Consider the following 13,427-nt stretch of genomic DNA (forward strand, 5'->3'; position numbering starts at 1 on the left):
GAGATCGCATTTAAGCACAGTGATACTGTTCTGTATGACATATTATTAATTGAGAGGAAACCAATGAAATGCAACAGCTGTTGAACTGGTGTTGGCCAAATACTTTGAAAATTAAATTCTGAAAGGAAATTTTGAAATTTGTTAAGAGCTGTTGAGTATGCTTGGTGTGTTGATGGTGCTATTGAACACTGTAGTAATCTATCAGCTTCAAGCTTTACATTTCCCAGATGTGGCTTGGTAGTGGGGTGTGCCATAGGACTGCCTGCGGTGCCAGTCGCCTGAATCTGCGCATGACCCACTGAAATCGAGATAAGGAGTAGGCAATGAAATTTTGTTTTGTGGGGATACATATGGCCTTAATACAGACATTTGATTTTAGGCATATTAACACGAGCTTGCGGACAAGATTCATAACCCTATCCCATTTGGAAGTTAAGCTGTTGATGATGTGGACAACTGACATATTGTCGATGTGGAAAACAAGCATAGAATTTGCAAAGTGGCTCTGCCATAATGTAATAGCAACCACAACAGGGAAAAGTTCCAATAAATTCATGTCCCTGGTAATACCTTGTTCGGCCCAAGAGTTTGGCCAGGGCCCATAAGCCCATTTGCCCATAAAATAAATGCCAATTCCTCCATAAGGTCCCCCGGAGCTGTCTGTCAATAGTTGAATTGTGTTGTTGTGTATCCAGGGCTGGGAAGAAATAACAGATATGCCATTGTAAGATTGCAAAAAAGACTCCCATACTTTGAGGTCAGCTTTTATGTTCTTTGTTACCCTAATTCTGTGTTGCTGTTTAGTAATGCCTATTGTTGAATTTATAAGGCGGCGACAGAAAGCCTGGCCAGGGGCAACAACCTTGCAAGCGAAGTTTAATAAGCCAATAAGTGACTGCATTTCTCTCAAGGAGACCTTCTTTGCTTTCAAGAAATATTGTATTTCACCATGAAGCTGATTTAATTTTTCCAAGGGGAGTTTCATTGTCATATTGACAGTGTCCAACTCTATTCCTAAGAACGTTAGGACTTGTGTAGGTTCCACTGTTTTGTCATGAGCAATTGCCACACCAATATCTGAACAGATTGATTTAAAAACATTGAGGGAATTGTGGCAAGTGAATGTGTTTGGTGAGCCACAGAAAAGAAAATCGTCAAGGTAGTGAATTATTAAATCATTTTGGGAGTATTTTTGAGTAAGCCAATGTAAGAATGATGCAAACTTGTCAAATAATGCACAGTTAATTGAAGATCCAAAAGGTAACATCTTATCAAAATAGTATTTGTCCTGAAATCTGAACCCAAGCAGGCCAAAATCGCTCGGAGATACTGAGAGGAGCCTAAATGCTGACTTAATGTCGGTCTTTGCTAAATATGCCCCTTTCCCCACTTTAGATATCATTTCTGCCGCTTGATCTATGTTGCTATAATGTACTGAACAAGCTTCAGGGTCAATAAAATCATTAATGGACATGTTTTCCGGGTAAGAGAGATGATGTATGAGTCGCATGTCACCATCTTTTTTAGGCACAAAGCCTAAAGGGGGAACCTGAAGGTTTGGAAATGGTGGGTGAACGAAAGGACCTGCGACTCGTTTTAATGCTACTTCTTTTTGAATTTTCATTTCACCCACTACTATATTAGCCTTGAGGCTAGGGAGGTTTAAAGACTCGCGGGGTTACCTAGGGCCCAAATACTGGAGATAAAAACCATACTTGAAACCTTGCAATATAAATTCACAGTCTGAGTACCCAACTAAGTGTTTACGAAGGTTTTGCAACCTGATTGGTGTTGTGCCCAAGGAATATATACAGCTAGTATTTTGAACATCTGTTACTTGGGTGATTATCTCCGCACTTGCTGCATGCATTTCTGTACTTGCACCTAGGGAAGAAATGATTACAATAAAATGCCGAAGCACGGTTTGGATTGTTTGTGTAAGAGCTTTGACTTTAAGAAGCCGAATGTATATTGTACGTGTCATGTTTGTTAGATATGTACAAAAGCCAAAATTCTTACAAAATTTATATGCCCCACCGACAACTGGGGCTGGTTGGCCATTTTTAAACGAAATTGCTCATCGTATTTAAACCAATTGTTTGACCTAGTAGCAGCAATTCTTACATCTCTGAGATACTTATGTAGTTCTTGAGCCCATGTTGGAAATTTCTCCAACATTATGCTTGTAAATATGATGAAAGCCGAGGTCCATCTATCGATCGTGAGAAAGGTATTCCTTTTTGGTTTAACAATGCATAGACGCCCTTCTTTAAATGTAATGTCCCCTTGTGATTCATAATCTTGCAATTCACAAGCGGTTTTAGTTAGCAGTGAGAGATCTATAAATTTGCCCTCCCATATTTGGCTTTTAATTTTTTGAGGTACATGTGAACCCAAAGGATCATGGCAACTGATTTCTTGTCGAGGTTGGTTTGAAAAAATTATCTCACCGCTTCAGGGGGTGCTTGGGTTTGGTGTTTGTGGTGATAACGTCAGCGAAGATGGGTGAACTTCCACAGATGGTAGAGGGGGAGCTACTGGGAGGCTTCCGACTGACGACTCGGCCGGGGCCCGGCGTGGTGGTGAAGTGGTGGCACTGGTGCTTTGTCTGCACCGCTTCGAATGCCCTCTCCCTTTCGCTGGGGCTCCCAAACTTTCTCTGCGCTTCCTGGACGTTCTTCCCGTCGCTTTACTCTTCACTGGCGGCATTATTTCTTGCTCTGGGATGCCGATGGTACTGGATATTTTGCTCGTCTTCGAAAAAGCGTCTGGTTGCAAAATCTGCTGGTTTGAAAAGGGGGGTAACTTCCGGTTCACAGCAATAGGTAATTCGTACCTACTTTTACTCGTATTACACCTTACTATATTGTTATGATGATTTAATAAATTGCGTACGTTTTATACCGACTAACAAAACATAAAATCCTTTCATAAATTATTAATTCACTATTTGATATAAAATCAAAAAATTTTGATTATATTTGATTAAATAATTACAACACATAATTAAATCTTTATCTATAATTAGGGTCCTACGCCTCCCTTCTATTATTCTATTGTTTCTTTTTCAGTTTTAGTATTATTAATTTTATTATTATTATCATCATCATCATTATTATTATTTTCAAATTTTGTGCAGACGATTTCTTAGAGATGGCTGGATGGATTTCTAGAAATTTTCAGGGATGGTGTATCGTGATCTTTAAATTTTGGAAATTCACTACGGGTCGGAAGTTATTTCCCTTTAATTGATTTTCAAGGGCCATTTTGTCCGATCTATGTAATCTTCACTTTGTAAAACTGGAATGTCTTTCTTTTCAGATTTCTTTTGTCATAATATATTCTAGTGAATGCATCCAAGAAAACTTTTGTTATGTCTTTAGGTTCAAATCAAATTCAAGAAATAAACTTGCTTGTTGATACAAATTCCTATATGCACAACTTGATTATCAGTCATTTTTCCCCTCCTATTTAAGGAGGAGAAGGACCTTGAGCTGAAAAAATACTTGTCATTCAATTTTTTTCATATTTTGTACATTTCTAATTAAGTATGTCCCGCATATCTTAAAGCACTTATATCATTAGGTTTCTAATCTTATTTTGGAGATATTGATTGACAAATACTATGCCCTACAGTATCTAAGTGGAGTTTTAATTCTCCATGTTTCCGGGCGCATTACTCTGTCCATAATGGGATTTTTTAAGCATACATAAAAAATTTCAAAGTGGACATGTATCTTTTAAAATATTTCAGAGTATACCTAGGATTTAAAATTCGAAAAAGCAAGTTTTGTCTATCACACTGCATCTGGATAGGGAAAATTACGCACTTTTTAAGACAACTTAAACAATAAAAAACGTAATTTACAAAAAAATTCTATCATTCAATATTTTTAAATTTACGTTGATATGCAAATCCTTCAAATTATTGATTAACTGTAAAAGTTTCGAATGATGAAGCTGACCTCATTATTTCACAGGACATCGTTAAAGACGACATAAGCGTGACAAAAACGTGTCATGTTACATTTCTCGAGTACGGGAAAAACCAACTATGATGTCACGCGTAAGCTAAATAAGCGAAATAAGATATACCTATATAAGATTTCCATCATCAGCCATGCAAAAATAATTTCTGTGTTCCCCATTTCTCAAAATATTTCATCATATACTGATTATGACCTGTTTTTACATAATAATACCGCCCCACTGTTCACCGAGTATGATCTTGGTGTATTAACAGATCGTGTATGACGTCACCGACTTGTTGGACGCGCAGTTTAGGGAAACAGAGGAGTGGATCAATTTGTTTATATTTACAAGAATGTTAAAACTTTTATTTTTTTTTTAATATGAGATGGTAATTAAAGTTAAAAAATTGTCAAAAAATTATACAAGAACTGAAGCTTTACACGTTTTGCACTTATATAAACGGAGACAATGACGTAGTTAAACAGAGTCATGTGACCATGTGTCCTTCATCCCCTTAAATGCAGACGATATATAAATATCTAAACTGCAGACTCAAGGAATTCTAAGTCAAAGGTCCTCTATTTGCTAACCTGAGCCGAATGCTCATTTTTATCTGCAAACTTTTCAAATTTTCGACTTTTTTTCTAGAACAGCTAAATCAATTTTAACCAAACTGCCACAAAGCATCCTTGCAAGAAGGGTGCCACAACATGGAATCAAAGTTATACATAGGAAAATGTAGGAAATGTCTTTCAAAATCTTCTCCTCAAGGACAACAAAGCAATGCTTAGTCACATAAACACAGAAGCAACCTCAGGTAGTGTAGATTCAAGTCAAGTATGACCCCCGGGTATAGGGTGGGGCCACAACTGGCGATCAGTGTTTTACTTTAGAATATGGAGGAAAAAATCTTTTAAATTCCTTTTCTCAAGAACAATAAAGTCTTCATGAGTCATATTAATATAGAAGCAACCTCATGTAAAGTAAATAAAATTTCAAATTATGATCCCCGGGCATAGGGTTGTGTCACAATGGGCGCTCAATGTTTTACAATGAAATAAGAAGGAAAATTCCTTTCAAAATTTTTTCTATCAAGAACAGCAAAGCCATGATTAGTCTAATTTCGATGAATGCATCTTAAGGTAGCGTAATTCAATTCATAACCTCCGGGGGGTTGGGGGGGGGGCTACGATGGTTGATCACAGTTTTACATAGAAATGTACATGAAAAATCTACTTAAGAATAGCAAAGGCAGGATTAGTTTATTAATATGGAATCAACATCAGGTTGTAAAGATCCATTTCTTTCTTCTTTTTTTTTTCAAATTATGATCGTCGGGAGTAAGGCGGGCCACAAGAGAGGATCTGTTTTTTTACATAAGATATGTACGGAAAAAAAATCTTTAAAATCTTCAACAGTAGCAAAGCCATGATCATGATATGAATATGGAAGCATCCTCAGTTTATGTACATTTTTTTTCAAACTGGGTGAAGGGGGTGTGTGGTAGGATGGACCTCTTGTATATTTAAAGTTTTCAGTACTGAACTGATTTCAACAAAAGTACTCAGGTAACCGAAGTGGCCTATGGACTTCTTGTTATTATCTTATTTATATAATTTTTTTTTTATCAAATTATAGGAAATTCGATGTAATTTTGTTACTTTTGAGCACACTATGCAAACCACGCGCTTCTTTACAATATTATACCTCTTTATATCCCAGGAATTAACAATAGGTGGCAATTATAACCCTGAACAATTTGCTTTAACTAAATTTGATTTCATTATGTAATTTTAAATAAAGAAATTAAAAAGTATTAATATCCCTAAATTATATTATATAGGGAAAATAATTATAGAAGCTTGATTGAAACCATTAAAAGTACATAATCATTATTCTGGGAAAGTGTAAATAATGTCAGTCTATTCTCAGTATTAAAATGATTGACGTTGATCGTACGTGAAAACTGCCAGAAGAAGTTCATCCACAGACTCGAAATTGTATGCATTACAAATAAGTCAAAAAAAGTCTGACAACAGAAATTTATTGTGTTAAAGTAAAGAAAGCAAAGAAAATTGAAATGCAGATTATTATTATTAAGATTATTATTATTATCATTATTTATAACACACATGATGAGGTTGTTGTAGAGTGCTTCTGTGCCTCTTTAGTTCTGACATACATGTATATACAATGGAAGATTAGCAACAATTATCTTTTATCAACTGCTTAGATTTACCAACAGCAAGTGGAACTTTTTTAGCAAAAAAAAAAAAAAAAAAAAAAAAAAAAAAAAAAAAAAAATCTGCGTACTCCTAAACGTACCCTGTTTCCATTATTAATTTTTCTGTTTTCATCCATCACTTCCAAATTGCATATTAACATATATATGTTATAAAAGAAAATGCTGAATGCAAAAATTCATGACTGTTCTCAGTCTTCAAATGCCTACTGCAGTGCTTACCTACATTTTGAAAACGCCTTACTGTAAATATTCAAAACCTTGATAAACACGTCCCAGTAGTACATGTATGTTAATTTCACCTTTCAAATATTATTTGATCTAAAAATATTTCAAAACTTCAAATTATAAAGCCCTCATAAAAATCATAACCGTGACAAAAATGTTACAAGCACTCCATTTCACAAATGAATGTGTTGTTCCGATTACAGCTTGTGTCATCCCAAAATCCATTTCGACAAATACGGGCACAATGCCCCATGTTAAGGTTATCAGGCTGTCTGGTATACCAGTTGGAAAACGAAATATTTGCATGGCGAGTCCACGTAAAAATTCCTTCGCTTTCGATATCTGTTGCCCCAATCCAACACTCGCAGCAATCCCACCAATTTGAGCAGTCGACTGTAAAACATAAAATACAAACAAAGTAACAACAGTTAACATCTGATCCACTTTTTTTCATTCATTACCCAGTTTCAAAAATCAGTAGTTTAAATCGACAATTTATATAAAACAGAGAAAAATTTATAGGCAATTGCAAGGCTTGCCTTGCTTTTCGTTAGAAAACTTTTTTGATCGATTGATTGATTGTATGCTGTTTAACGTCCAATTTTTCACTCATATAGAGACGTCACAGTATGACGGTGAAGGGCTTCAAATTTAGACATATACTGGCACTCAGGGTCATTGGGCACTGAGAGTTTTTATCGTGCCGACGCAGATCGTGAGACGGGAACACAGTTTATAAGTTCACATCCGAAAGCCCCTTGACTTTCAATTTTAATGCCGGGTGTTTGGCAAAGGAACAGTCACTACCTATGTTCACGTCTTAGTTTTGACGCGGCGCGGCGAACGAGAATCGAAACCGGGCCTCCCAATCACGAAGCGAACATCAGGTTATGTGACCGGTTGCAGACTTCTCTGTAAACTTAAATAAGGCGTCCCCAAAGCATTACGGAGGCAATGAATTGAAGAATGTTGAATTTAGGGTACCTTGAACTGTTAGATTTCTTTTTAAAATCCATTTCCTTTTGAGAAGATTTTAAGGGGATGAAGGACACATGGTCACATGACTTTGTTAAACTACGTCATAGTCTCCATTTATATAAGTGCAAAACGTGTAAAGCATCAGTTCTTGTATAAATTTTTGACAATTTTTTTTTATTTAATTACCATCTTATATTAAAAAAAATAAAAAGTTTAACATTCTTGTAAACATTAACAAATTATGAAAAAAGATTGATCCACTCCTCTGTTTCTTTAAACTGCGCGTCCAACAAGTCGGTGACGTCATACACGATTTGCTAGTACAGCAAGATCATACTCGGTGAATACAAGGGCGGTATTATTATGTAAAAACAGGTCATAATCAGTATAAAATGAAGTATTTTGAGAAACAGGGAACACAAAAATTATTTTTGCATGGCTGATGACGGAAATCTTATGTAGGTATATCTTATTTAGCTTATTTAGCTTACGTGTGACGTCATAGTTGGTTTTTCCCGTACTCGAGAAATGTAAACATGGCAAGTGTTTGTCCTGCTTATGTCGTCTTTAACGATGTCCTGTGCAATATTAAGGTCAGCTTCACCATTCGAAATTTTTACAGTTAATCAATAATTTAAAGGACTTGCATTTCAACGTAAATTTAAAAATATTGAATGATAGGATTTTTTGTAAATTACGTTTTTTGTTGTTTAAGTTGTCTTAAAAAGTTCGTAATTTTCCCTATCCAGATGCCTTGTGATGGATGAAACTTGCCTTTTCGAATTTTAAACCCAATTCTTACTCTGAAAAATTTTAAAAGATACATGTTCACTTACATATTTTTTATATATGCTTTAAAAATCCAATTATGGACAGAGTAATGCGCCCGGAAACATGGAGAATTAAAACTCCACTTAGATACTGTAGGGCATCATATTTGTCAATCAATATCTCTAAAATAAGGTAAGAAACCTAATGATATAAGTGCTTTAAGATATGTGGGACATACTTAATTAGAAATATACAAAATATGAAAAAAAAATTGAATGACAAGTATTTTTTCAGCTTAAGGTCCTTCTTCCCCTTAAATATATTTCTGTGAAAAAGATGAAGATAATGAATAATGATCGATCTCAAAGAAAACAACAGAAAATACAAATCCTTAAACAGCACATAAAACACGGACCACTGGAAATTTCAGAGGTGGGCTCAGGTGTCTAATTGGAGTAAGAGTCCCCTGTCGACCGGTCACACACGCCATTAGCCTTATGTATTGATCAGGTAGACAGAGTAATTTGTAGGCAAAATTAGCATAAAAACAAATGGTATTACAATTGGTATAGAATGTAAGCCAAAATCCGACCCGATTATAGGACTATTTGCTAACAAGGTCATTATAACGACCTTGGACTTTATTTACGAAATACTGACTTTAAACGAGGCTACAGAAATCCCTGTCACATCTTATTTGTCAGTAGCCTGCCTCTGTTCAAAAATTGATCATTCTCACGACAAGCTCTTGTGTATCAAATTAGGAGGAAACACAAACACCATATGCAGGTGATGGTGGAATATAACTACATAAATGTGGAAAATTGACAATTGATTGATTGATTGATTGATTGTATATTGTTTTACGTCCCATTCGAGAATTTTCACTCATATAGAGACGTCACCATATACCGGTGAAGGGCTTCAAATTTTGACCTTTACTCGGCACTCAGGGCCATTGAGCAGTGAGGGATCTTTATCGTGCCAACGCCTGCCGTGACACGGGGCCTCGGTTTTTAAGGTCTCATCCGAAAGACCCGCAACTTTCACTCCAAAGTGCCGAGCGCATGGCGAGGGAACAGTTGCTACCTATTTTTTATCGACTTAGGTCTGTCGCGGCCGAGATTCGAACTCACGACCCCCCGATCACGGAGCGAGCGCTCTACCGACTGAGCTACCGTGAACGGTAATTGACAATTGAAAAGCTTAAGTCATTTTCATTTATATACAGTTTTGTTGTTAGTTCGCCCTTATCGTCAATAGTCAGTGAAACATCGAAATATGAATCAAATGTGGCTGACAGAGGTTAGGATATACTGAGTCGCCGTGTGAATGGAAGTAACTATAATTAATTGATAAAACGTTGTCGATATATCTATATGTAGAGTTGAATGCCACAGCACAGTGCTTTTTTTCTCCTTATGTAGATTTTTTTGATAAATTTTGCTTTACAGGAATGTTAAAAAGGTTCGGCTAAATGATGAGGAAATTAAGTACCCGTCGGAATTACAACAGATTTCTCGAAGACCTGGTCTCCAAAGATTGCATTACGTTATTAGTGAGGCACTCCAGCATCCTTTTTATATCAGCCCCAGAGTACTTATGTGTTATGTATGATAGTGTTTATTACAAAGAAATTTCTATTTTTATGGAAAAAGCAGTTGTCTATGATATCAAAAAGCCTATATTTTAATTGATGTAGAAGAATGATTGTATAAAGTGTCGAAAAGTCATACATCTGTACGTTTTCATGTCAATTTTGAATAATTCTGTGATTATAAATTTTATAAAAATTCTTTGATATTTTTTTTACAAATCCACACATCATTTCCAGCTTTTATGCCCTGTTCACAAAATTTTATTGTTCGTAGATTTTCCAATATCAATCTGTAAGTTATCTTCACTTTTTTCATTGATTTACACCACTTCACAAATATACTGCCGCACAGTAGGTCTGGGTTTTTCATTTACAACATTTAATATTTTTTGTGAGGAATAAATATAGGGGCTTGATACAGCAGTTGCTGGAACCGACATTTTTTTTATTAATTAATTCATTCATTAATTTATTTTAAGGATTTTTATGAAGTTTAGGAATGTAGGTAAAATAAAAATCACGTTATTCTAAAATACAGTTTTGATGCTAGGGACAGTGTTATAAGCAATTGTTTATCTTCATAAACTGACAAAGAATACATAATAAGGTGAGTAGCTATTCTAATGTAGGTTTTTTATTTTTTATTTATTTATTTATCTATTTATTTTTTGTAACATTTATTATTTTTCAAACGACATTTTACTGTTTATTTAAATACATTTTAAGTACACCTTAATACCTGTTCTATTTCTCCATTCAATCGCTTCTTCGTTTTTACAAGATTTATTCAAACTTGCTCTTTGTAGGGAAACTTTTAAAAAAATTATTCGGCAAAGAGTTATGAAGAATTTCATTTTCCTAATAATGTCAATTACCTTGACGATTAAAAAAACTACTTGATTGACTGCCAATTTTAATGCGAAAAAAGATAACAAAGCTAAAAATAATTTTAAATTCTGAAATATACTCTAACATCATGCTAAATCAAATAAAAAGTATGGACAGTCATCGAAATGAAGGACGATTATATGAACAAGGGCATAGTTATTAGCAAAATTGGGATTTAATTTCTTTTAAAGAGTTCACTAATATCCACTGCTAAAAGCAAAAATAACATCTGGATATAGATGGGGTAATTATATGAACAAGGGCATAGTTATTTAGCAAAATTGGGATTTTATTTATTTATTTTTTTTTAATGAGTTCATTAATATTCACTGTTAAAAGGAAAAATAACATCTGGATATAGACACAAGTGATCAAAGTACCTTACCAGCATTCCAAAGTGGTAAAAATGTTTCCATGACCCATGCATTTTCTTCGCCAGAATCTATTTCTATCAGGTAGGCTCCAAATTCTTCACATTGTACCTAATATATATATATATATATATATATATATATATATATATATATATATATATATATATATATATATATATATATATATATATATATATATATATATAGAATGTTCATCAAAATATTAATGCAAAGAAAGACAAATGCAAATTAAAATGTTCTTCAAGCGCATTTCAGCTATAATTTTGAAGGTTTTATTTAAACTGCAGTAGTATTTTCCAATTTTCTGAATATGCATGTATTTTGTTAAATGATGTCTATCACGCTGCACGAATTGCAGAACAAAACTAATATAAACTGAATTGTTTATGAGTTATACGATCAAAATTATCAATTGTTGCTCGGTAATACATCTTCTCCGAGAATGTATTGTTAAATCTTGATATTTTGGATAATAATTAAAGTACACAGGGCATGTATCTACAATCCTTAGAAATCCCAGCTGCAGTCTGGAACATTCAGTAGCACTTTTTAGTTATGTTCTATATGTAATATGTTATAAGCATCATTTGAAAAACAGAAATTTATACTCCGTCTGCTTTTTTTGTCAGACGCACATTCGAAATTTCATTGTTCATTTTTACTTATTTTTTTCCTAAAATTCTGTAGCTGTGTTTTGAGTTTTTAAGACATACCGAACAGTCTGTAAAGGTTGAAAAATGACTTAAAATCCAAGTAACCGCATAAGAATAAAAATGAAAACCCTGCTAGACAAAAAGATTGAGGTACGGAGAGAGAAATTGACAGTTAGGCTGAAACAAATTCAGACAAAGCAACTCCACGAGAAAAATCACATGCATAACACATGTATGAAATGTAATCACTCTGCTTTAGTATTAAAAGGAAAATATCATCGATCAGGTTTGGTAGACGAGAACATAACAAATGGAATAATATACAATTTACCTTGGCTTCGTTCCAGATTACGGTGGTTTTGTTGAAGAAATAACAATGGTTTAGAAAGGGAACCCAGCCAAGAGGACAACCTTAAAAGGAAATAAAATATATCTAATATAAATATAAATATATATATATATATATATATATATATATATATATATATATATATATATATATATATATATATATATATATATATATATATATATATATATATATATATATATATATATATATATATATATATATATATACATAAAGATTATTACGGAAAGCAAGTTAATGAGTATTTAAAGTTTAGTTCTCTATGTCTTTGGTGTTACATTGAACTTTTTGCGACAAAAGATGTCGAGTAGGGATCTAACCTGGTAGTAATCACATCAGTCTGCAATTCTTTATTACTTTTAATAATTATGAGAAACTATTGAAAATTAGATAATTCATACATCAATTAGTTAGCGATTTTCAGAATTTGAATGGGTAACTCAAACGTTAGGCTTGTGAATAATTGAAGAATATTCGTCTTGAGTCGTACATTTTATGACCAGAATCTCCGAAAGAAGTGTACCCTTTCTTTGATCATAAGATTTCTACCAAAATTAATAGTAGTTCTGAATGCAATTTTTAGTAAAACAAGTATCAAATCTATTTATTATCAGAAATTATGTCAGAAAATTCAAAATTTGTGCAGTCTTTATTTATCAATGTATAAAATGAAATTCGGAGGAAGGAAATATACTTAATTGAGAATTCAACATTAAAACAAAATTTAACATTTCTAGGAATATTTTCATAATGACGTGGTTAACCACTTCTTCCTTAACAATTAATTAACTTTCTTTTTATGATATTAGATTAATATATATTGCATTTAACAAAACTATAGAAATGCAGTAAACAGTTTTTTTTTTCTACTGGATGATATTCCCTTACTTTTCCTTAATTCATATGTAAGTTTTCTTTCTACGCAGCCTTGTTGATGATGAAGATAACTTGAAACATTATATGCAAATCTTTGAAAACCTTTCAATTAACTGACCTATACAGGTATTTATATACATACCATCATTTTGATACCAGAATTCCCATCCGCCATCAAAACGACTCCTGTCAACCAGTCTTTCATTCAGATGACACTTCATTAGTTTACAGGAAAAGAGATTCTCATTGTACAATAGTGCTCTACATAGAGAATGTTGCATTGTACATCGTAAAACGCACCAAGACCGACTGATATTTTCAAAAGTGGCAAAGTAATAAAGTGTATGTACTGGAAGAACGTTATCAAACGATAAATCTCTTGTCATTGTCCTTTCAAACAAATTGACAAGGGAAAATTCAATTGATGAAACACTCAAGAAAAAGATAAAAACCATAT

General features: G+C 33.6%; 1 protein-coding gene across 1 annotated transcript; it reads right to left on the bottom strand.

The window, feature by feature from the left end:
* Positions 1-214: 214 nt before the first annotated feature.
* Positions 215-1,624, bottom strand: LOC133204278 (uncharacterized). Its single transcript, XM_061340017.1, has one exon. It carries the CDS (start codon positions 1,622-1,624, stop codon positions 215-217), a length of 1,410 nt encoding a protein of 469 aa, XP_061196001.1.
* Between the last annotated feature and the right edge of the window lie 11,803 nt (positions 1,625-13,427).

This window comes from Saccostrea echinata, unplaced genomic scaffold, assembly GCF_033153115.1.
Source record: "Saccostrea echinata isolate AGI-Se365-2 ecotype Australia unplaced genomic scaffold, CSIRO_AGI_Sech_v1 ptg000052l, whole genome shotgun sequence".
Lineage (NCBI taxonomy): Eukaryota > Metazoa > Mollusca > Bivalvia > Ostreida > Ostreidae > Saccostrea > Saccostrea echinata.

What these genes read in the sequence shown, in the direction of transcription:
- LOC133204278 (XM_061340017.1), bottom strand. Translation starts at nt 1,624, where the DNA reads ATGAAAATTCAAAAAGAAGTAGCATTAAAACGAGTCGCAGGTCCTTTC.